The following is a 26,501-nucleotide window of genomic DNA, read 5'->3' on the forward strand; positions in this document are numbered from 1 at the left end:
TAAAAGATGAATTTTATTACACAGGACTGTGTAGTACACTGAGTATCATTTTATTTGAAGATTCACCAACTATCACACAGTATCCTTCATGAAATAGTAATTTGGAATATCATGTATGTGTTAAGTTACCATCTTTCTGGGAGCATTCTCTCATCAGCTTTTCTCCAGACAAAATAGATTTCTGACATATTCTAAAAAGTGCAGTGTTGTTGTAGGCATGTTGGTCCCAGGATATTACAGAGACAAGGTGGATGAGGTAATATCTTTTATTGGACCAACTTCTGTTGGTGAGAGAGATGAGCTTTTGAGCTTACACAGAGCTCTTTAAAAGATATTACCTCACTCACTTTGTCCGTCTAAGATTCTGGGTGAGTTTACAGCAAATAAAAGGAATAATACCTTTTGAAATCTGTCTGATTTTCCCTCCCTTTTATGCCTACTACACTGCCCAAATACACAGAAGCATTAATTAAGCTGTCACTGTACAAACTATTCGTAAGTGTAAGTCCTGGACCTAACTAGCACCACCCTCTTCTTGACAGAAATCATTGCAGCATTTTCACAATGTCTACTATCATTGAAGATTTCAAAAGAAATGAAAAGGTTTCAGTGAAGAGCTATTGTCTGTAAAAGAGAGCACACTTGCAGAGCTACAAGCAAATTTTACAAGGATTTTCATTTTCATTGAGGGGGTCAGTTCAGTTAACCCTTTATCAATAAAGCTTCCCAACAGGAATAAATCAGTTTTCCCATTTAGATGATTCTTAGTTTATCCATCCCCCATACTTCATTGCTGTTGAAAAACTGAGCTTGCACTGCTGACTTGAATCTTAGGTCTCTGCTAATTTACTTGTCCTTTTTAAAGATTTCTCATATAGTAACAACGCCCAAAATATAGAACAGTCAGGGAAACACATGTGAAAACATGTAATTATAAATATTCACTGCTTTCATACAGAGACCAGGACTTGAAATTTAATACTGTGTCAGCGGACTGTTTCAAAACTAAATTTACACACACTTTCATGATATGTAACCTCTGTTGTCTCACCCTTATATACTTTCATTTTCAAAGCAGAAACCAGAGCAATGAGAGGTTGGCCCCAGTTTCTTAAAATCAAGGCACTGGGCCAAATCTATCCCTGATGTAACTCCACAATTTGGTCCTTGGTGTTTTTCCCTGGGGAAAACACTTTTCCAAAATATAAAATTTAATCCATATCCTTCCCAGTCTGTGAATTCCTGTAGGACATTTAAACTCTTGCTTATACTATATTCCCTGCAATTAATGGAACTTAACACTAAGTCTCTGTCTACACTGGAGTTTTACTAGTATTAGAAAACCATTTTAAGGTGTATGTTTAAAAGCACAGGCTTACCATAATTTGCAAACTCAGTGGTGACTTGGTGAAACCATTTTTAAAAAGTACTGAAAAATTGCTCTCAGACACTGCTGGTGATGTGGAAGGAGATGGTGGCAGAGAAGGAGAAACAACTGACTAAGTGAGGAGAGATTGGGTGGGGCACAAAAGGCATCTGACTGTGGTTCACATTCAGATCAATTACAAATCTCCCATTAGGTTCAATGGTGAATAATCAGGCCCCATGTGACTAGATGATGATTCAGGAAAGCATCTTTATTAAGTAAAGCCTTTAGGCATTTGCTTAAGTCAATGAGACTTCAGTACATACCTAAGTGCTTTACTGAATATTGCTGGTCCTAAGTATGTACAGAGCTAAAGAAAAGTTACATATGAGCATACATGTTTTCCTGAATCAGGCCTCGGGGAGGGAAAACATCAGCTGAGGAAAGAAAAGTGACTTTCAGTGTGAAGGAAAACAGTAATCTAATCAAGCTCATGACTGTAACTGACTTTCTGGAAGAAAAGCTTAGTTCTGGAGCAATTCAGACAAACGTAGGCTTGGCCTTAAATAAATTTCAATTTTAACGATTGTTTTAAAGCCTTTAAAGCCTTGCCTTTTCTATACCTAAATGACAGAGTGATGAACGGGAAAGGTAAAGATTGCTCCATTTCAAGTCGCAATCTGAACATGGTTGTGTTTTGAATGCAGCCTCCTGCAAGATGAATGCTCTGAGGCCAGACAAGACACCAACCAATGCATGCCTTCTCTGGCTAGAAAGGCAGCTATTTATTCCAAGATGCAAAGAATAAAACAAATGAATCCAGGACACGATTTCCAATCTGGAAACCAAACTGAATCACTTGATAGACTGGACTGACACAGTAAAAAAAAAAAATGGACAGATCAGAAACTTTGTATGACTGGGGAAAAGAAAATGTCTGCATTCACAGTCCTAAAATAAAAGGAGTACTTGTGGCACCTTAGAGACTAACCAATTTATTTGAGCATAAGCTTTCGTGAGCTACAGCTCACTTCATCTGTGAGCTGTAGCTCACGAAAGCTTATGCTCAAATAAATTGGTTAGTCTCTAAGATGCCACAAGTACTGAGCTGTAGCTCACGAAAGCTTATGCTCAAATAAATTGGTTAGTCTCTAAGGTGCCACAAGTACTCCTTTTCTTTTAGCGAATACAGACTAACACGGCTGTTACTCTGAGTCCTAAAATAGTTATAAAAAACAGGTAACGTTAATTAGATAGCAATGTTAGAGTACCAAGTCTGGGCAAACTGTATAAGAACTCTGGGCCTTCCATCTGGAGCAGAAGACAAGGATTTAGCTGAGTTTTTTTAAAAATTGTGCCTAACTTTAACCCTGGATAAAAGAGTGGGTTCAAATCTACATCAAAAGGCCCTACCAAATATACCGTACATTTTGAATCTCATCATAATACCACTCAACTCCCTATAATCACTCGCAGCATCTTTTAATCTAGGAATAGAAAGAGGGTCTTAGAAGACGGGAGTTGAGAGAGACAGGCACTAGGCAAAGAGAATCAGATTTTAATCTCTCATGATATAGGTACCTTGACCCACGCTAAAAGAAGGCAGTTGGTACCAATTAAAGATCCTTCCTACAGGAAAAAATGGAAACAGCTTTTCTATATGCATCAAAAATGCAGATTTATCATCAGAGTTGACAATATTTTTCTTTACCTGAGTTTGCGTGTGGATTCCATGTGAAAACATATGTTAGCCAAGGTTTGCCGAAATGATAACAGATTGCAGGAAAACTTTTTGGCGAACATGGCCTTAAATTTCAGCTTTTTAACTGAAGGATTTGCTTCACTCTATATATATAGAGGAGAGGGTATGGTTTAATTAGTCTGTGCATAGTGCTAGGAATCCACAAGACCAGAGTTCTAACAGCAGCTTTGCCAGAGATTCCCTTTGCAGCCCTAGGCAAGTTGCTTAACCTCTCTGGTGACTATCCTAATCGGGGAGGCCAAACTTACTGACCCTTGAAGCTGCATATGACAATCTTCACAAGTTCTAGAGCCGGGACTTGGGGCTTCAGCCCTGATCCTTGAAGCTTGCCTGGGCAGATGTGCCCCATGGGGCTGAAGCCCTGAGACCCCCCTCCCTGCTGGGCAGAAGCGTGGGGGGGACGGGGATGTGGGGGTCATGTCCCCCCCCCGATTTTTTGCCAGGCTTTGCTGGCCCCACTCAGTCTCATGGTGCCACTGGGCCCCCTCCCTACACAGCAGCTGATAAAGTCAGCAAGCTAGGAGCTGCAGCCATGGAGATAGGCATGGGCAAACAGCTGGGAGCTGCAGGGAGAGCTGCTGCTTTTGCTGCTGCCTCTCCCTGTGGAGCTAAAGCAGTGACCAATCCCTGCAACTCCCAGCTGTTTGCCGCTGCCTCTCCACAGGCAGCTAACACCTGGGAGCTGCAGGGAGGGGCCGCTGAGGGTAAGAGGGGGGCCATGACTCAACCTTGAAATTGTGCCCCTCCACTCTCAGCAGGCACCAGTCATCTCTGGCAGAAGTCCTTCACCCCACTAACCTGATGGAGGGCAGAAGCCCAGAGCTCCTCCCCCACTCTGGTAGGCGGAGAATGGGGTAGGGGTCATAAGGGGCTCCGTGAGCCATACTTTAACTGTAAAAGAGCTGCATGCAGCTGGCGAGCTGCGATTTGGCTATCCCGGTATAGATACTTCACAGCACTATTTTGAAAATCAGTTAGATAAGGCCCATAAAGAGTTTTGAATATGAATAGTGTTATAGTGAATAATATTATTAGAGAAACCCTTTCTCATCCTCAGTGAAAGGTGGGAGGGGGGGCAGGCCAGGACATACAGAGTGACTGTTGTTTTTTTTAATTCGGAGCAATGTCAAATTGTTGGGATTTTTAAAATTTACTACTAAGTAACGGAAGCAAACTGAGCAATGCAACCAGTGGTTACCATTGTTTATGGGGGCTTAAGGTCTGATTTGGACTTGTATTTTATCAATGTTAAGAGTCATAAATAAAATCAAATATTTCCATTCAGCTGCAGATGTTGCAAATAGCTGCAGTAATGGCAGCTTAAGGCAGGATTTTGAAATAATCTTCTGAATAGAAAATTCTAAGCAAAGCTCCTCTCTTTGATATTATTGTGCTGCACAAAAGTAAGAACTACATTAAATCTGACAGCTGTAAATATTTGGTCATCCCTAAAAATGCAGGAATTGAATAAATGCTGTACAAAGAGGAATTGCACTTTAGAGGGGGAAAACAATTAGGTATCAGCTTTTATATCTGATGTTAAGGTTACTCTGCTTGCTCTGCTGATGCCCTGATTACTACTCAGGACATGTATTAGGCACTTCAAGGGCCTTAATGGGCTTTGCATCAGGCCCTTAGTCTGTTCTCATGACTAAATGCTACATAAAAGATCCTGAACCACACAACAAATCCAAGCTCAGAAAGAGCTTCAGTTCATTTTTAATGGCTTGATTTATCCTGATGGGTGTGAGGTATATAAGCAATTCCCCATGATTTCATTAGGAGCTGTGAGTGCTCAGCAACTCTCAGGATCAAGCCATAAGTCATTGGAATGGGCTAATGACCTGGCAGTTTCAACACAGTATCAAAGCATATGACTCTGCATATCATATAGAAGGCTGTCACCACATGAGGCTAACGTGATTCATGATGCAAAGATTCAGAAAAGACTTTGAACCTTTTGCTCTTTAGATTGGATTTTTCTGGGTACTTGAGCATCAGCCCTATTATGTACTTGCTTCTGCTGTCTAAATTGCCAAAAAGAACCTAGACCATCAGGCAATCCTCAACCAAGTTTACAGAGCATCTGAGGAATCAGAAACTACACAGTCATCTGTTAACAGCATTTTAAGTGACTTTTCATTTTGGATAGCTGATGTGAATATGAATGTTAATGGACTACATGGGTTGTGGTACAGTGCAGTCTATTAATGCAAAGGCCAGGCAAAACACAGGTACCATTCATGCCAAATACCTCACTCTCCATCACTTTAACTTAGGTCTTTGGCAGAGGAAAGACTCATGCTTGAATACGACCATAAGAACGTAAGAACAGCCATACTGGGTCAGACCAATGGTCCATCTAGCCCAGTATCCTGTTTTCTGACAGTGGTCAATGCCAGGTGCCCCAGAGGGAATGAAGAGAACAGAATCATCAAGTTATCCATCCCCTGTCGCCTATTCCCAGCTTCTGGCAAACAGAGGCTAAGGACATTTCAGAGCATGGTTTTACATCCAAAACTATGCACAAAAGGAGTTCGGCACTGAGAGTCTCACACTTGTGCACTAGCTCTCTTTCTCTCACTCTGGCAAAAATGAGTCAGAGAGAGTGTGACTTTTTAGCCTAGTGGTTAGAGCACTGACCCGGGAGGTGGGAGACCCAAGACCCTGTCCCCCGATAGAATGACTTTAATTATTTGTCCAGAGTGCAACTGCTTCAACAGGAGAGACTACCCCAAATCAGAGTATCCCATAGCTCAATGGTTAAAGCACTCACCTGAGAGGTGGCAGATCCCTGTTCAAATGCCTTCTTCCTTTCAGGGAGAGGGGGATTTGAACTGGGGTCTCCCACATCCCAAGTGAGTACCCTAGCCACTGGGCAAAAAGTTATGAGTAAGGCCCTCTGACCATGGCTACCAGATCAGGCCATGCCACGTGTGACTTAGGTGGCCAAATGCTTATCTTCCCCTGATTGGTGAATCACTTTGGGGCTTGGTGGGATATAGGCATTCAGGTACCTAGAAGGAGGCAGTATTGCACATGCTCAGAAGCAGAAACACAGGCACTTAAAGAACTTCTGCAGCAAAAATTTAGATGTTGAGTGAGTTTAAGCATCTCTGGGGTTCAGTGGGAGTTTTGTACATTGCAGAGGTCCCAAAAATGGGATTTAGGTGCCTAAAACTGGGACTTAGGCATCTAATTCCTTTTGATAATGCAAGCCTCAGTTCATCTACTATTTCAGGTTTTGGCTCTCAGAATTCCAAAACAAAATAGCATCTTCAAGAATCTTTTAATTTAAAAATTAAAAGAAGACTTAAAAGTACATTTTTCCAGTTTTTTAAATATTCTTACGCATGGAAGTACAACGCAAATTAAAATTAACACAAATACTGGTTGCATGCAAAATGAGTCTCTTATGGAAATAAATGTTAAATATGATTGTTTTCAAAGTCATTTTGAGTTATGAAATTTGTCATTTTGAGTTAAAATGAGTTAATCTTAAAAAGAGATCTGAGAATTGGATACAATTTCATTGTTAATTTGATAGTCAGATTTTCTTTTCCCAAACTAACATGTACATTTTCCAGCAAAACCGCCTCTTTCAGGTTTCTCAGGCGTGGCACCCAAAAATGGAGGCACTCAAAATTACTTGTTACTTTAGATTGAAGTCATTTACTTATTACTTTGGTTGAATTCATGTGGAGGAGACATTTCTTTCAGAACACAGCAGAGGAAGTGATAGGATATCTAGATCCCCAAATAATTTTCTTCTCTGGAAGGGATAAACTACACAATTTTTATAATCAGCTTCCGAAGACCATGAACCAGATTCTGCCACCTAGCCCCCTGATATCAATGGCAAAACTCCAACTGACTGCAAAGGGACAGCATTTCACTCATAGAGTAATACCTTACTCCATGACCAGTCCCACCGCAATTAATTTAACAAGGTACTACTTAAAAAGAATACAGATGGTAGAAACTGGTCCAAACAGCTATTTTTGATCCTCAAGGAACTGTCACTATTTTATTTATTCAATGTATTGATTTATCATTTAAAGTTTGTTATTTGAGGACGTGAAATCATGTGAGGGAGGTAGCATGATCTACTCATTGGTTCTAACAAGGCATCAAGGAGTTGTCCTGTTACATGGGTTCTAGTCCTGTCTCTGCCATTGACTTTGTGTGAACTTGCAGAAGTCACTTAAATTTTGTATCTCAGTTCCTCCTTTTGTAAAATGAGAGCAGTATAACTTACCCATCTTTGTAAATCTTTGAGTTCTCTGGAGGAAAGGCACAATATAAGTAGGCTTGGCAGAATTCAATTTTTAATTTTTTTACAATTTCAATGGGTAATATTGATGTTTATTTTTAAGCATTTTTCCTAATCTTTATCTATTTAAATTTTTACAGTTCCAGGAAATTATGGGTATTAAGCATTTTTTTCTGTTTTTATCAATATACATTTTCACAGTTGCAGGAAACTATGAGGGGAGGGCAGACAATAATTATTTAATGGGAGTAGATTTAAAGTTGAGGCTTTATAACCGTTCAAACACAAATTTTCAACTTCACATGTCAAAATACACAAATGAAATATCCTTAATCTCTCATAAACTCCAAAGCAGCATTTTGTTTACTTTTCCTCTCTGTAAATTTTGGTTATTATTAATGGAAATATTTTTCGTCGGTTTGTGTGTGTATGGTAAAACTGACATTTACCGACATTTACTGATAAAAATCTAATCCTTCCAAACCTAAATCAAAGTGCAACCTTTTGTTATTTATTAAGGGAGCTATGTACCACAGGCCCTCTCACTGTTATTTGCCCCCCTTTTCCTTTAAATCTATCATGAGAATTATTGATTAATAACCACATCACCTTCAGGCTGAAATATAAAATCAATATAAATATGCCTACGTCCTACAAATCAGCTGTCCTAAGCAGTGTGTTACCTAATTTTAGCTATTTAGCTTAATGCACCTCCACTTTAGTAGTTTTTAGTTGTCTAAGTGGATACACTTACCTTGACCAGTAATAATTCTTGTGGGTGGCATGTTGGTGTAAGTGCTGAGGTGCTCTTAGTTGTTGTTTATGAACTGCTCAGAAGTCATTACAAAGATCAACTCCCTCTTCTTTATATTCCAAAACTTGCAAACTCAATGCAGATTTCCAGCCCAAATGCTAGGACTAAAAACTGAACTATTGTCTTAAACTGCGGGCTATTTATAGTAGCTCCATAGGGCAGCTGAACAAGGAAACTGCATCAACCAGGGCAATACTTGACAGATCACTCATGAAAACATCAGAGACTGACTGCTTTCAACAATAACATAAAGACTGGTTTCAGAGTAGCAGCCACACATTCATTCAAAGGGTTTGTTATTAGGATTACTGTTACTCTGAATAAAGAGTGTGAGCTACTGTTTATGGTTATTCCGTACAAACAGCAAAGATCAAAAAAGGTGCAGTGTTAACATTTACTTTAGCTAGCTAAGATAGGTGATTAAAGATCCGCTCTTTGCAGATAATAAAGGCAAAGCATGTTCAGAGACTGATGAGAACAGGTGTTGGAAAAAAACATGCTAAATTTTAAGAGAAACAAAAGTCACCATCACCAGATGACACAGACATCCACAAAAACTGCTTTTGTCCATTTGCCAATTATTAATATCATTTTTGCATTGCTAGGAGTTGAAAGCCAGTACAGAAAAACATCTGCATATGTGCCTTTCTCAAGTACAACTCTTTCCATGTAGTTAATGAGTTTCATTCTAAAAGGTAGGTTGAAGGGATGAAGTGGGCCCTAATTGCGAATCTGGATCCAGACTGAAATTTCAAATCTCCTAAGACCAAAAGCAATGCAAGCATTTGTGAACACAGCAGAAACCTGGTGGAGAGCGTGGTATGTTTATCTATGTGATTATTAGACATTTGTTTTCTGTGAACTTTAAATGTAATGACTGCACTATCTACAGACAGAGGCACTATTTTATGGTCCGTTTAGTACAGACTGACACAGGTGTGCTCTCTTATGGAGACTTCCTATTTGTGCTCTTAATATCAAATATACTAGGATATAGTAGTGGTAATAAGCAACAAGTGCAGCACTGGTGGATTCCAAATGCTCAAAACCCCAAAATGGCTTGGGATCAGGAAATTCAGGGATTAGGTAGACTTTTTCAAACTCAATTGTTTGGCTCCTGTTATTTGCTAGAAGCATTCAGATCCTACTGACAACACAGAAGGTACTCAGCACATTGCTGGATCAGGCTATTAGCATACTTGGTAGTAGGGCTGCCAACCCCCCAGGATTGGCCTGGAGTCTCCAGGAATTAAAGATTCATTTTTAATTAAAGATTATGTCATGTGATGAAATCTCCAGGAATACATCCAACCAAAATTGGCAACCCTCCCTGGGAGGAAACAGATTTTTAAAGAAACAGAGATGGCTATGAGGACATTTTTTCTAAATTTTTATACAGTAACTCTGCAAACAGATGAGACCAAAAACAAAGCCAAGGAACATTTGGAACTTTGGGAAACTGAGTGTCACCACAATATCATTTGGGAAAGTATGCAATGAATTGACTGGCTGCCTTGCAAGTCTCAGTGCAGCTGATGATTTTAACAGGTGTCTTAACTACTTTTGCTGCCACACTTCCCATTGAACCAGCTCTGTTTTTACTCTTATGTGAAAAGCAATAAGCAGTGCAACACCCCCACCCCCAATCATTTAAACAATGTTGTCTTGGACACACTGCATAGTTAAATGGACTTTATTAGGACTTAATTGCTTTGGGTTATACCTAGAGAAAAATTATAGTTATAAACACAAAGAAAAAATATAAATGATTGGCTGAACTGGAATTCTGATGTCAGACTGCCATCAGACAGATCTATGAAAAACAGAGTGTTGAGTAGCAGCCTGATCATATCCAACATTAAAAAGGAAATTTATGGTACAAATTCCTTCTCACACTGCGTGAGATACTGTAGTTAGCTTTATATATACCTAGCTAGCTAGCTGTTTATGGTTTCATATACTAGTAGTATTCAGAGCTCTGGTGCATCCAAGGCACTTCAGATAGCACTGAAGATGTGTGAAATAAAGATTACCATCAAGCAAGAACAGAAATTAATTCTAGCTTCTTTTTTGTTTTGTTAGTCTACTTAAACTAAAAGTTTTGGTTCCAATTAACCACATGCCAGTGAAAGTTGCTACTGTACAAGAACATTAGTACTTGTATTACAGGAGCACCTAGATGCACCAGTCAGGGCCCAGTTGGGCTAAACCCTGCACACACACACAATAATAAAAAAAAAGACAGTTCCTGCACCAGGCCTTGATTCAGCAAAGCACTTCTGTATATGACTCATGTTAAGCACATGCCTAAGTTCCATTGGCTTCAGTTGCTTAAATGCTATGTTGAATAGGGAAGAACTGCTGAACTTAATCTCCCGAAGAGCCAGTCATGTAGTATCATGTCAGAAAGAAAATATATAATAGACTAGAAAGGTCTGGCTTTTCCAGTAATTGATAGCTAGTAAAAAGTTATTTATTTTATACTGTTATTGTTTTTAACAGCTGAAGTAATGGTTGAAAACAAAACCCAAGACATCTCCTACGGCAGAAAAAATACCAGATGAACATCACACTTTATAGAAAATCTTGTTACAAGCCCTGAGAATGAGGCTGTAAAGATGACAACATTCAGTTCATTCAGGAATATCTCCAAATGGTAAGGTTTTATATTTTAAATTTTACAAAATGTGCAAATTTGTAAAATAAATACATAGAGACTGTGCCAAAATATGCACAACTCTTAATACTTTATGAAATGCATAATTATGAATTAGCTACCAGATGAGATTTAAAGAAAGTAGCATATAGTATACTATAAACAACTCCACAAAGAGGAACTGAGCAGTTTGAATTGGGAGAGTGAAGTGTCTCATATTTTCCTTATATAAAGGAATTCTTCCAATTTTCAAGGTTACATGTTCTTCAAATGGATTCAGTTCCAATATGGAAAGTCTAACGTGCTTTAGCAAATCTAGAGAGGTGTCTGATATCCACTTATTGAAGATTCATACAAACAGAATGTGGACTAGAAGGTATTCTGCATGATCACATCTACCTTTGCATGGGAGGATTAAATACTGCCTTTTTTAATTGTCAGTGCTGGGGAGATATCAAGGTCATAAGTGTTCATCTCTTCTCAACTTTTATGGAAACTTCCTTCCAAGAGAGAGAAAAAGAACACTAGATCCCAAGCCCCAGTTACTTGAGAACATCACCATTCACTACAGAAAGCAAGAATGAACTGCTGTGACATAGCATAGTCTTTCTACCATATTTAACTTTCTTCTCTCCTCCCCCAACTAACTTATGGAAACTCTTCTAAAACTTGACTTGATGACATAGGCACTCCGATTCCTTTATACAATTACTGAACATTAGATCTCCCTTTATGGCTCTTTAGCCCCCTCACATATAAATCTTGTATTTTACACCTAGACAATATGGATGCCCAAACTCTGCTCTACAATAATGTTAATAAAGAGATAGCCCACGCCTCAGGATCTACTTGAATTGCTTACCATATACTGATTCAACAATTCCCATTGAAGTTTTCCATTGACTTGAATGGGTTTTGGACTGGCCTCCAAATCTTCGCAACCAATAATCTAATGCTATTTTTTTTTTTTTACTAAAACATGGAACCTACACACCAGTCAGATACAGTACATTGTTTCTTTTGAAATCTTTACTGCTGCTGGACAACCATCATGTAAGATGATTTGTTGAACACTGAAAACTCAAAACTCAAATATTACAAAGCTTCAAGTAACAGAAAAGGCCACAATTAAATAGCCTTATTCGCTATTGGCTACACAAGAAGTGTCTTGAGATCAGATCTTGAGGTTTAAAGTCAAATGCAATGCAAATCTTCTCTCACTGACACTTTCAGAGAAAGTAATTTAGCTGAGCAGATATTTATTTAACTTATGGGCAGCTGATTAAACACATTATAAATTTGTCAGTTTTGTCACAGAGACTGTTATTCTTGGTAATATAATTGTCAAGAATCATACATGCATGATATAGTCAAACTTCAGCTACACTGCTGCTTGCAGGAGGATAAAGTGTCAAGTGGTATTTTGACTACATAGCATTTCCTGTATACTCAGGAACAACAGATCTTTTCCCGATAAAGGACTACACATAGGAAAACACAGAATACTGGTAGAAATATGGCTTTATGAAGGAGTCAGACCTCTGAATCAGTATTTTTTCCTTTACATAGGACTTTGTATGTAGCACTGTTTCAAAGAGTGCTAAATATGAAACCAAGAAAGAGAATTTAAAAAATAACATTGTCTGTAAGGAAGGCAAAATTTGAATGTTTTGCCTCTACTACCTTTAAAAACCATAGAGATTGATCTAATTCCCATAGAAGTCAAAGGGAGTCTTTCTATTGAGTTGCACAGAAGCAGGCCCATTCCCAAACTGATGATTAACACAGTAATAGCAATGATGGAAGGAACTCCGCTGGTGGTGAACTTGTGCAAAATTATCTAGATTTTTTATTATTTTTGCTTGTTCCCCCAGTAGGACTTAACTTTTCCATAACAAGGAAGGATATTATTGTATGTAGCTACAATGTCATTTAGGGCTCCCTTCCAGACATGTCCATCTACTTTTCACAGAGGAAATCAACCACCAAAAATATTCAGTCTGAAACAGTGCCATGTGAGAAAACACTCCATATTCAAAAAAATGTGAAATATCAGTTTTGCTCATCAATTGCATTTTAATAGTTTTATGACAAACCACATTTTGAAGTTGTGTACACACTAGCTGGCAAGAAGCTGACCATAACTCATCAAGAAAAACATAAAAATGCCTAAACACTCAACTGATTCTCAGCAGCTGTATTTAAAAAATAAACCAGCACTGCAGCTGCTCAAATTAAAATTAAATGCTGATATTTTAAAAACTATGTAGTACTTGGAAAATCATTATGAAACAGAACAAGGCAGAGCACAGCAATGGAAAACAGGCTGCAATGACTGCATGTGGATCTCACCTTTTCACATATTTTCCTAGACAGTTCTTGCTGCCTGCTCCTCCCAAAACTCCTTCTCTTTAACGTCTCATTTGTTTCCTTCTCTGTTTCATGTCTTCTTGAGAAGTTCCCCCAGACTTGGAATTCCCTCTCATTTCTTGTGGCCCAGTCAACCTCCGTCTCTTAATTCAAATCCTTCCCTCAAACTCATTTCTACCATAAGAGCTTTCCAACAATAATCCACCATGAATGTGCACACACAAAAACACACACAAAAAACAAACTAAAAAATAAATCTGGACAACTAAGAGATTAGAACCCCAAAATAAATTTCTTTACTCTGAGAGATGTCTGTCAATAGAACCACTGGGGTTTAAATATAAGCATGCATACATGTTTTTGCAGGATTGGGGACTTAGTAAACTCCTGAGTACAGGGACCACATCATCTATGATTATACAGCATCATAAACACCAAGATCAACAAATCACTATTTTAATTTAAAAAGTAGAGAAGTCATGAAAAAGGCATCATTTGTCAAACATCACAATATTATGGCACTGGAAATAACGTAGCAATTTTCTATTCTAAGGACAGGAAAGCCTCAGTTTAACTAAGATCATGAGGCTACCTTTCCTAAAAATGGTTACTTACCTTTTTTATATCTGTTGTTCTTCGAGATGGGTTGCACATGTCCATTCCGCTGGAGATATGTGTGCACCAAGCACATCAACCCACAGATTTTTTCCCCCCATAATGGCAGCCGTTGGGGCAATGCATGTGCCCTGTGTACATTCATGCTCCCAGCTGATGGCATAAATGGCAGAGCTGCCTCAACCCTTTCTCTGTTCCTTCAAACTGGAATCCAGTAAGCATAGACTCCAGTGCAAAAGGGGGAAAGGATGGGTCATAGTGTGGACATATGCAACACATCTCGAAGAACAACAGTTACAGAACAGGTAAATTCTTCTTTGAGTGATTCCACATGTCTTTTCCACCCAGGTGACTCCCAAGTAGTTCAGAATGGAGAAGGGTTTTAGAGTCCATCTGAACAAGTACTGCAACACAACTATCCCCAATCTAGCATAATGTCTCAAGACTTGGGAGATAGCATAACAACTAGTGAAAGTATGTACAGATGACCAAATTGCAGCCCTGCAAATATCACTGATGGGGACCTGACTCAAGAGTGCAGATGATACAGCCTGTGCTCTTGTACAATGTGTTGAAACTCTCTCAGGTACAGGAACTTCAGTGATGTCATGGCACAGCTGTATGCAGGATGAGATCAAGGAAGATATTCTCTGCCAAGAAACAGGTTGCCCCTTCTTCATTCTGTCAGCAAAAGAAATGAACAGTTATGGGGACACTCTAAACTGTTTAGTCCTGCCCATGTAAAAGGCTAATGCACTGCAGGCATCCATAGCATGGAGACTCTCTTCATCCTTATGAGAGTGAGGCTTTGGAAAAAAGGTTAAGTATATAGACTGATTAAGGTGGAAGTCCAACAGCATCCTTAGTCAGAAATTTAGGATGAACATGCAACTAAACCTTGTCCTTATAAAGGCCGTACATGAGGAGGGTCGGCAAATAATGCTTGAAGCTCCGCTATCCTCCTGGTCAAGGTAATAGCTACTTTTATGGAGAGATGCAAAAATGAATAAGTAGCCATAGACTTAAAAGGTGGATCTATTAAGGCCAAAACCATTCAAATTTAGATCCCATGCAGGTGTGGGTACTCTCACGAGTGGACAGAGCCTGTTCAATGCCTTCAAAAATCCTATCATTGAAAAAAAAATCAGATCTACACTGATTCTCTAAAGGAGAATGGAATGTGGAAACAGGAACCAAGTGAATGCTCAAAGAGCCCTTTTCTCCCTTTAGGTGGAGTAAATATTCCAGAATAAACTGAGGGGAAGACTGCGTAGGAGGAGAACGCCACAGCTGGAACCATACAGAAAAAATCTCCATTTCATTGTGTAATTATATCTGGTGGATGATTTTCTGCTATTCAACAGAATGTTTGGAACGCTCAGTCTACGGAACGCTCAGTCTCCTGAAGTGTTAACCATTGAACATCCAAGCTGGAGACAGGAAGCGTTGGGGTGCAGCATCTGATCAAGGCCAGGCTGGTGTTCTCAGGAGTAGAGTGGTGTGAGCCTCTCTGAGTTTGCATAACCATCTTTGAAATCAAATTAATGGGTGGAAAGGCATACAGCAGCTTATCCTTCCATGATAAAAGGAAAGCATCTGAGATAAAGCCCGGACTGTGACCTGCTCTGGACCAGAATATAGATGACACTTCCTGTTCAATTGTGTAGCAAACAGGTCTATCTGTGGTGTTCCTCAAAGATGAAAAATGGACTTGGCTTTATCCATTCTGAGGGACCATTAGTGATTCATGCTGGATGCTCTCCTGAAATGATCCGCCAGAGACTCCTAAACACCAGGAGATGTGAGGTGGTGAGCATAATTTGCGGCATAAAAATCCCAAAGTTCCATTGCCTCTTGACAAACACAATCTGACTTGGCATCTCCCTGCCTGTTCAAGTAGAACATAGCAGCAGTGTTGGCCACAAGGACTTGCACAGTACAACCTCTGATGCACACAAGGAAAAGCCAACACGCTAGGTGAATTGCTCAAAATTCTCAAACCTTTACGGGGAGAGAGAGTTCTTGATCTGGCCAAGTCCCTGAGTCTGGAGGTCCCCCAGATGAGCTCCCCATTCTAGAGAGGAGACATCTGTGACCAGAATCACGAAGGGCGGAGAGGAACAAAGAGACCCCCTTTGCATACAATCTGAGGTCCATCCACCTATCTAGGGATTACAAGATACCTGAAGGTGTGTGAGTGAACACGTCCACTGGTTGACAAGATGAACAGTAAATAGACTTCAACGACCCCTGTATGCCTCTGAGGTGAAAGCTAGCTTGCTGAGTTATGTGTGCACAAGCTGCCATATGCCCCAGAATTATCAAGCAATTTCTTATTGCTGGGCAAAGATGGCCCTCACAGGCTCAGGCCTCTGGTCTGCCCACTGCCAGATGTTTCACTACACGTTCCTGGATCAAGATCAGCATAAATAAGAAATCCGATGTTTAATACAGTATATAATGGAGTTATCAATCAGGAGCCTTGAAGACAAGAAGCTATTTTCTTCTTTCAAGGATGTACTGCCAACATGTATTAATCACTCCAGTAATGCAAAGTGGATGCAATTTTGCTCCAGAAAGCCTACCTAGCACCCTTTGTCTGACTTAATACCATACCTATACCACCAAAAAATACGTAAATAAAATGGAAAATAAAACGTTATCTGAATTAAATATACCACACACAAAGACTTTTCAAATTACATTATCAAGGCAAATAAGACCATAACATCTACCAATAAAATTACATTTTACCAAGGCTAAGGTCAGGGGATACAGCAATAATACTAGGGTAAGCAGCCTTAACCTAAACTTTTGAAAAATAAGTGGGGGGAGGAGTGGAAACTGAGTTCTAAATTTTAAATAGGCCTCAGTCCAATCACTCATGAAGTTCTACACCTGCACCTGTAGGAGCAAATTATGGGGTTTAGCCATCTAACTACCTGATCAGCAGGTGTCATCAGCAGTTTAAATGGCCAAATCCCAAACTATGTCTGCTCAATTAATTGAGGGAGCAAAACAATGTGGGTACAATTAAACTGCAGGTGCAAATTCTCCCCTACAAAGTTAGAAGCCGTCTTTCAAAAGCAGCCCCCTCAGGGGAAAAGGAGAATTGCTTTCACTTTCCTTAAAATTTGCAGAACAACAGATCCTTTTACCCGCTGCCACAGGGCTTTTCTGTTCGAAGGAAATTTGAAACAAACAAATAAAATAATTCAAAATGAAAAGGACCTATCGGAGGCATGCTAGTAACAGGTATGTTTTTTTTCTGCTGTATAGCTTTATGATGACACAAATCTGATCTAACTGAGCCAAATTAATCTATAAATCAGATTAAATAGTAACTCTAATTGAGGTTTCCACCCCTTGCACTTTGGATTTAAGTTATTAAATTACGTTTTCCTCCCCCTAGCACAGATGTAATATATTCTCCTTACAAGCCAGCAATTCCATAAACCCATGAATTCTTTAATTAGTCTCTTTGCAAGTCCCAACACAGACAGTCACACAACCTGTCCAATGCGAAGAGGAGTACAAGAAAAAAAATCTCTCTCTTTATCCAACCCCCTAATTTCTGTCAAGTAAGAGCTATGAAGCTATATGGTGAAGTTAATTAATTATAAAGTCAGTTGGGGGTGTTTTTTCTTTTGGTTCCCGGATCTTTTCCTGATGTAGGTCTTTGAACTTCTGCCTGCACTAAGCCCATGAATCAGTGTCATTTACAACATGCATTAAGATAATTGAACATAGTAAGGAGGAAATGTATACAAGAGAGCTAATATTTCATGTAGAGAGGCTAATTTTATCAATGCAACAGTGCAAAGTAGACCTCACAGTTAGTGTCTTTGTGTTCAGAGCTAAACGAAAAGTTACTTTGAACAAACTGTATAAAAAGAGATTTCTTCCCAATTTTCTTTGTTTTGTTCTTATTGTGATCATTACTTTCCTGGACAATTAAAAAAATCTGAATTCTTCAACAAAGCAATATTAAAACCAACAAACAATGGTACATGTTTGAGAGAATAAACTATGAAGACTAGAGAAAAAAAATGTAAATATTTTTTATTTTCCAGCTGCAAAATGATTAAAATAATTGTTATACGTGTGTACACAAGCGCACATGTGAGCACACACACCAGAAATGGAAAATAACCTCTTTCGTTCACTAAAAATAACCAAGGTTTAAAATCCAAAAATTATAGGAAAATAAAGATATATTTAAAAAACCCTAAATAGGTCCTAGCTGAGGTTCCAATCCAGGAAACAACCAGCTTTGAATAACTTTATGTATGTGAGTAGACCCTTGATTTCAAACTACTTGTATGCACAAAGTTATTGCCATGGGTAAGTGTTTGTAGAATAAGGGCTGTAATCAGCTATGCAAGCCAGCTACAACTGCATATGAAAAAACAAATCTTTACTTTAGACCTCAAGTTTTATCACAACCCTCAGTAAATAACCCCCAACACAATAAATTCCTTAAAAACTGTATTGTTGGGAAATACCAAGAACATGTTTTAAATGAATAAACTAGAATGATTACTTTAAATATATATATATATATATATATATATATATATATATATATATATATATATATAGACTTGGAAATCTCCATTTTTGGTATCATTTTCATAACTCCTTTTACCCTTCCATGTAAAATGACATAACAAAAAACCACTGAGCCTTCAGTTCAGACCAGGAAAAAGTGAGTTAAAGGAGAGCCTGCCCTTGCATTAAGGAGATGTCACTCTCTTGACAAAGAACTCTGCTTATCAGACAAATGTCCAAGGGAGAGTGCCATTGAAGAAACACTTTCTCCTAAAATAATTCCTGTTTAAAGAAAAGTTGTTTAAATCAGTGCTTTGTAGACACATAAATCTAAAGAGACATAGCTGCACTCTTACCCCTTCTCCATGGGCACAAGTTCCTTTAAATCAGATTTGAAGAAAACAAAACACTGATTAGCCTAAAAAGGTATAAAGTAAAAGACAACAGGAGAAAGAGGAACAATTAAGATAAATATATATCAGGTCTACATCCTACAACAGGAGAAAGAAGAACAATTAAGATAAATATATATCAGGTCTACATCCTACCTGGGCTTACACAAGTATATAAGCAGCAACATGTGTGTATGTTACTCATATATAGAATCATAGGGTGAAATGCTCTTGTGGTTTGGGGATCATGTACAAGGCCTTCAGCACAACTTACTTGTTACAAAGAGTGCATGTATATGGAATATGGGCAGAAGCCATGTAGTGTAGCCTGTGCGCCCCTTATACACTATGGAAATGGTCCCTGTGCCAACTCTTTCATACACTAGTGCAAAAACCTTGGTGGAGGTTGACTGGAGGGGGAGCAGAGAGTCATAGGATTCAAATTTATGCAAATCCAGAAGCCTCTAAGTGCTAACTGGTAAGGATGGGCTGAAGCTGACATTCCAGCTAACATTCCAGAAATTTATGGGAGAAGGAAAGAGAAGGGCAGTACATCAGCCATACACAGTGGACAGCATGCATTTCACTTCCCCAAACTCTTGACCTGAACGGATTATGATTATATGGTGTTTATCCAAGTGGACTGGATATTATACATACATAAACACACATACAAGAGAAAAGACACAGATGCACAAATCTCTCACAAGGGTTTACTGGGAAAAGAAATGTGGTCATCATCGAAGTCTGCAGATGTACACACAGCCCTACCAAGTGAACGCATATTTTGGCCTCAGCTTCAGGTCTGAAATACTTAGACTCCCAAAAAACAAATGTTGAAATCCTGCCAGGGTCATTTTGGATTACCATAATGGAATGGTAAAGGGTATAAAAGTAGCTCAATGCTAGAGCTGGTTGGAAAATGTGGGAAATGCCAACATTTTGAAATTCATATTTGGTTCCAAGTTGGAACAAAAAGGCAAAATTTCAAAATTTTTCACAGAAAAGAAATCCTGAAAAATCAAAAACAGAAAATTTGATTTGGAAACATTGAACGGTTATGTTATTATGTCAGAACATAATATAGATAAAATATTAAATATAACTAATATGGTATTAGAATTAATATAAAAGTCAAACCAAAATGAAACTAAACAGACAGCTGCAGCAGCACAGGAGCCAGCAAGCAGAGCTGTAAACAGGGGAGTTTGAGTGGGAGTTCTGTTGGAGGAGAAGGTATTTGTGTTTGGTTTTGTATTGGTAGTATTTGTATGTGTAGAGGCTTGTAGGGGCTTTGTGCTGGGAGAGAAGCTGAGCCCTGATTAGGGGGCGGGGCTTCTCTGACTAGGGGTCCTATAAAGGTAGCAGCCAGTCAGGCAGTGGCACAGACAGCTGCAGCAGAACAGGAGCCAGCAAACAGAGCTGTAAACAGGGTGTGGTTTCTGTTTCCCAGATTAACAGGATTTAGGTGGAAAGGCAATGACAGATACAGAGGTAGCAGTGGGAGTGACCCATGTAGCAGAAGACACAATGAAGATGACTGGATGTGGAAGCTGTGGTATGTACATGATCCTGGAGGGGGCACCTGGTAAGAGTTTTGTCTGTATGAAGTGCTGTCTGATAGAGCTGATGGAGGAAAAGATCCGAGGTTTGGAGATGCAAGTGGAAAGTCTAGCTGAGTTTAGGAAGGGGTTTGAGCAGATTATGGAGCAAAGACATGAGGTATCTGAAGGGAAAAGCTCAGACTTGCAGATGGAAGCAGGACTGGGGAATTCTGAGGGGAGACTGGGTGAGGAAAGTGGTCAGTGGAAGCATGTGACTAAAAGAACCAGGCAGAGGAAAAGATGGACTAGTGAAGGGGAAATAGAGCTCAAGAATAGGTATGCAGAGTTGGAAAATGAAGAAGGGGCTCAGCAGGTAGTCATTGAAGGTGGAAGGGCAAGGAAGAAGAGAAGAGCGGCTAGTCCTATAGGAAAAGGGGAAGAGTTAATGGAGATTACACCAAATATGAGCCCCAGGAGGATACAGGATGGGTTAAAGAGGATTACAAGGGAGAATAGGAATGGAAAAAACTTGCAGCCAGAGGGAACAGGGGATAGACTGGAGAATAGCACCATCACTAGGAAAAGACAGGTCTATGTGATTGGGGACTCTTTACTGAGAAGAATAGATAGGCCTGTAACCAGAGCTGATCCAGAGAATAGGAGGGTGTGCTGTCTTCCAGGTGCTAAGATACAGGATGTAGACCTGAGGATGAAAAGGATTCTAAAGGGAGCGGGAAAGAATCCCCTAATTATCCTTCATGTGGGAACAAATGATACGGCTAGATTCTCGCTGGAAAGTATTAAGGGAGACTATGCTAGGCTGGAGAAGACGCTTAAGGAAATTGAGGCTCAGGTGATCTTTAGTGGGATTCTGCCTGTTCCTAGAGAAAGGCAACAAAGGTGTGACAAAATTATGACTATCAACAGATGGCTTAGGCAGTGGTGCTATAAGGAGGGCTTTGAGATGTATGGCCACTGGGAGGCATTCATGGATAGAGGACAGTTCTCTCGGGATGGACTTCATCTGAGTAGGGAAGGAAATAGACTTCTAGGATGGAGGTTGGCACAACTGATTAAGAGAGCTTTAAACTAGGAATTAGGGGGAGATGGTTGGGAGATGTCCAGGTAATCTCCACGCCAGAATTTAGCATTGAGAGGAAAGAAAATGAAGTAAGAGTGGATACAGCCGTGGGTAGGAGGAAGGGCAGTATAGACACAAGTCTAATAGGTTATACTGGCTGTAGAATGACCGTGCCTAATAGGGTACAGAATGTGAGTGAGGCCAAACAGCAAAAATTAAGATGTTTGTACACTAATGCGAGGAGCCTAGGTAACAAAATGGAGGAACTAGAGCTACTGGTGCAGGAAGTGAAACCAGATATTATAGGGTAACAGAAACATGGTGGAACAGTCGTCATGACTGGGCTACAGGTATTGAAGGGTCTGTGCTGTTTAGGAAAGACCGAAATAAAGGTAAAGGTGGTGGAGTAGCATTGTATATCAATGATGAGATAGAATGTAAAGAAATAAGAAGCAATGAAATGGATATGACTGAGTCAGTCTGGGCAAAAATTAAATTGGGGAAGAAAACTATTAGAGCCACCCCTGGGACAGTGCTTGGGGTGTGCTATAGACCGCCGGGATCTAATTTGGATATGAGATAGAGCCCTTTTTAATGTTTTTAATAAAGTAAATACTAATGGAAACTGTGTGATCATGGGAGACTTTAACTTCCCAGATATAGACTGGAGGACGAGTGCTAGTAATAATAAGAAAAGGAGTACTTGTGGCACCTTAGAGACTAACCAATTTATTAGAGCATAAGCTTTCGTGAGCTACAGCTCACTTCATCAGATGCATATCGTGGAAACTGCAGTTTTGGACTGAAGAATTTATGGATCTAAAGGTAGAGGAGGCCTGCGATTATTTTAAATCAAAGCTGCAGAAGCTATTGGAAGTCTGCATCCCAAGTAAGGGGAAAAAATTCATAGGCAGGAGTTGTAGACCAAGCTGGATGAGCAAGCATCTCAGAGAGGTGATTAAGAAAAAGCAGAAAGCATATAGGGAGTGGAAGAAGTGAGGGATCAGCAAGGAAAGCTACCTTATTGAGGTCAGAACATGTGGGGATAAAGTGAGACAGGCTAAAAGTCAAGTAGAGTTGGACCTTGCAAAGGGAATTAAAACCATTAGTAAAAGGTTCTATAGTCATATAAATAAGAAGAAAACAAAGAACGAAGAAGTGGGACCACTAAACACTGGGGATGGAGGTCAAGGATAATCTAGGCATGGCCCAATATCTAAATAAATACTTTGCCTCAGTCTTTAATAAGACTAAAGAGGATCTTAGGGATAATGGTAGCATGACAAATGGGAATGAGGATATGGAGGTAGACATTACCATATTTGAGGTAGAAGCGAAACTCAAGCAGCTTAATGGGACTAAATCGGGGGGCCCAGATAATCTTCATCCAAGAATATTAAAGGAATTGGCACAGGAAATTGCAAGCCCATTAGCAAGAATTTTTAATGAATCTGTAAACTCAGGGGTTGTACCGTATGATTGGAGAATTGCTAACATAGTTCCTATTTTTAAGAAAGGGAAAAAATGTGATCCGGGTAATTATAGGCCTGTTAGTTTGACATCTGTAGTATGCAAAGTCTTGGAAAAAATTTTGAAGGAGAAGGTAGTTAAGGACATTGAAGTCAATGGTAAATGGGACAAAATACAACATGGTTTTACAAAAGGTAGATCGTGCCAACCAACCTGATCTCCTTTTTTGAGAAAGTAACAGATTTTTTAGACAAAGGAAATGCAGTGGATCTAATTTACCTAGATTTTAGTAAGGCATTTGATACCGTGCCACATGGGGAATTATTAGTTAAATTGGATAAGATGGGGATCAATAGGAAAATTGAAAGGTGGATAAGGAATTGGTTAAAGGGGAGACTACAACGGGTCCTACTGAAAGGTGAACTGTCAGGCTGGAGGGAGGTTACCAGTGGAGTTCCTCAAGGATCAGTTTTGGGACCAATCTTATTTAATCTTTTTATTACTGACCTTGGCACAAAAAGTGGGAGTGTGCTAATAAAGTTTGCAGATGATACAAAGCTGGGAGGTATTGTCAATTTAGAGAAGGATAGGGATACCCTACAGAAGGATCTGGATGACCTTGTAAACTGGAGTAATAGTAATAGGATGAAATTTAATAGTGAGAAGTGTAAGGTCATGCATTTAGGGATTAATAACAAGAATTTTAGTTATAAGCTAGGGATGCATCAATTAGAAGTAACGGAGGAGGAAAAGGACCTTGGAGTATTGGTTGATCATAGGATGACTATGAGCCGCCAATGTGATATGGCTGTGAAAAAAGCTAATGCAGTCTTGGGATGCATCAGGAGAGGTATTTCCAGTAGGGATAAGGAGGTTTTAGTACCGTTATACAAGGCACTGGTGAGACCTCACCTGGAATACTGTGTGCAGTTCTGGTCTCCCATGTTTAAGAAGGATGAATTCAAACTGGAACAGGTACAGAGAAGGGCTACTAGGATGATCTGAGGAATGGAAAACTTGTCTTATGAAAGGAGACTCAGGGAGTTTGGCTTGTCTAAAAGAAGGTTGAGGGGAGATATGATTGCTCTCTATAAATATATCAGAGGGATAAATACCGGAGAAGGAGAGAAATTATTTAAGCTCAGTACCAATGTGGACACAAGAACAAATGGATATAAACTGGCCACTAGAAAATTTAGACTAGAAATTAGATGAAGGTTTTTAACCATCAGAGGAGTGAAGTTTTGGAATAGCCTTCCGAGGGAAGCAGTGAGGGCAAAAGATCTATCTGGCTTTAAGATTAAACTCGATAAGTTTATGGAGGAGATGGTATGATGGGATAACATGGTTTTGGTAATTAAATATTCATGGTAAATAGGCCCAATGTCCTCTGATGGGCTATTAGATGCGGTGAGATCCGAGCTACCCAGGAAAGAATTTTCTGTAGTATCTGGCTGATGAATCTTGCCCATATGCTCAGGGTTTAGCTGATCGCCATATTTGGGGTCGGGAACGAATTTTCCTCCAGGGCAGATTGGAAGAGGCCCTGGAGGTTTTTCACCTTCGTCTGTAGCATGGGGCAAGGGTCACTTGCTGGAGGATTCTCTGCTCCTTGAAGTCTTTAAACTACGATTTGAGGACTTCAATAGCACAGATATAGGTGTGAGGTGGTTTTTTGTAGGAGTGGTGGGTGAAATTCTGTGGCCTGCATTGTGCAGGAGGTCAGACAAGATGATCATAATGGTCCCTTCTGACCTAAATATCTATGAATCTATAAACAATAATGTCAAAATGAACTATTTCAACATTATTGAAATGAAACGACATTCAAAACAATTTATGTTGACAATTTTCTGTGAAACATATTTATTTCAACTAAACTGCATTTTCCAGTTGAAAACTGTTCCATGTAAAATTTTCGTAAGAACAGCCACACTGGGTCTGATCAAAGATCCATCTAACCCAGTATTCTGTCTTCTGAGAGTGGCCAATGCCAGGAGCTTCAGAGGGAATGAACAAAACAGATAATCATCAAGTTATCCATCCCCTGTCGCCCATTCACATCTTCTGGAACCAGAAGCTAGGGACACCATCCCTGCCCATCCTGGCTAATAGCCATTGATGGACCTATCCACCGTGAACTTATCTAGTTCTTTTTTGAACCCTGTTGTAGTCTTGGCCTTCACAACATCCTCTGATAAAGAGTTCCACAGGTTGACCGTGCATTCTGTGAAGAAATGCTTCCTTTTGTTTGTTTTAAACCTGCAGCCTATTAATTTCATTTGGTGATCCCCCCTAGTTCTTATGTTATGAGTAAATAATATTTTCTTATTTACTTTCTCCATATCAGTCAACATTTTGTAGACCTCTATCATATTCCCCATTAGTTGTCTCCTTTCCAAGCTGAAAAGTCACAGTCTTATTAATTTTTCCTCACAGTGAAGCTGTTCTATACCCCTAATCATTTTTGTTGCCCTGTTTTGTACCTTTACCGATTCCAAAATATATTTTTTGAGATGGGATGACCAAATGCAGCATTCAAATGCAGCATTCAAGATGTGGGCGAACCATAGATTTATATAGAGGTAATATGATATTTTCTGTCTTATTTTCTAGTGCTTTCCTAATGATTCCCAACATCCTCTTAGCTTTTTTGACTGCTGCTGCACATTGAGTGGATGTTTTCAGAGAACTATCCACGAAGCCTCCAAGATCTCTTTCTTCAGTGGTAACCGCTAATTTAGTCCCCATCATTTTATATGGATAGTTGGGATTACGTGTTCCAATACGCATTACTTTGTATTTTTCAACATTGAATTTCATCTGCCATTTTGTTGCCCAGTCATCCAGTTTTGTGAGATCTCTTTGTAACTCTTTGTAGTCTACTTTGGTCTTAACTGTCTTGAGTAATTTTGTATCATCGGCAAATTTTTCCACCTGTTTATCCCTTTTCCCGGATCATGTATGAATATGTTGAACAGTACTGGTCCCAGTACAGACCCGAGGGGACACCACTATTTACCTCTCTCCATTCTGAAAATTGACCATTTACTCCTACCCTTTGTTTCCTATCTTTTAACCAGGTACTGATCCATGAGAGGACCTTTCCTCTTCTCCCATGACAGCTTACTTTGCTTAAGAGGTGAGGGACCTTGTCAGAGGCTTTCTGAAAATATAAGTACATTATATCCACCTTAAAGAATTCTAGTAGATTGCTGAGACATGATTTCCCTTCTATTAACTTCAGTGGCCTTGGATCATGTCCTTATATACCATAGTAACATGCACCTTAAAATTCAGATAAGAGAAGATTTAGCTACCTATTTATTATCTACAGGCTAATTCCTGAGCCCACTGGAGGCAATGTCAAAAGTTCCATTAATTACAAAGGGACCCACAGTTCAGCCTGTTGGGCCCACTGAAGTCAATAGAAGTTGACAATACTCACCTCCTTGCAGGAAGCGTGTGGAACGTTGAAGGATCTGGCCGTTGGAAAAAAAAGGAACAAGTCTCTTTCTTTCTAATTCTAATATGGATGATGTCAATAACCTGATTTGCTGGAGAAACATTCCAAATAAATTTAAGTCTTTCTAAATAATTCTCAAAT

General features: G+C 39.4%; 1 protein-coding gene across 12 annotated transcripts in view; it reads right to left on the bottom strand.

Moving 5' to 3' along the window:
• Positions 1-26,501, bottom strand: part of BBS9 (Bardet-Biedl syndrome 9) — a 439,570-nt gene that overhangs the window by 93,915 nt on the left and 319,154 nt on the right. Inside the window, exon 23 of one of the 12 annotated variants that reach the window (XM_073332912.1) lies at positions 13,513-14,537. The exons of the other annotated variants lie outside the window; for them this stretch is intronic. Within the exon in view, the coding sequence (XP_073189013.1) occupies positions 14,533-14,537 (5 nt within the window). The 3' untranslated portion in view covers positions 13,513-14,532. Of the gene's footprint in view, positions 1-13,512; positions 14,538-26,501 lie in introns of those variants that run through there. 12 annotated transcript variants of the gene reach the window in all.

Source organism: Lepidochelys kempii, chromosome 2 (genome assembly GCF_965140265.1).
Source record: "Lepidochelys kempii isolate rLepKem1 chromosome 2, rLepKem1.hap2, whole genome shotgun sequence".
In the NCBI taxonomy this organism is placed as follows: Eukaryota; Metazoa; Chordata; order Testudines; family Cheloniidae; genus Lepidochelys; species Lepidochelys kempii.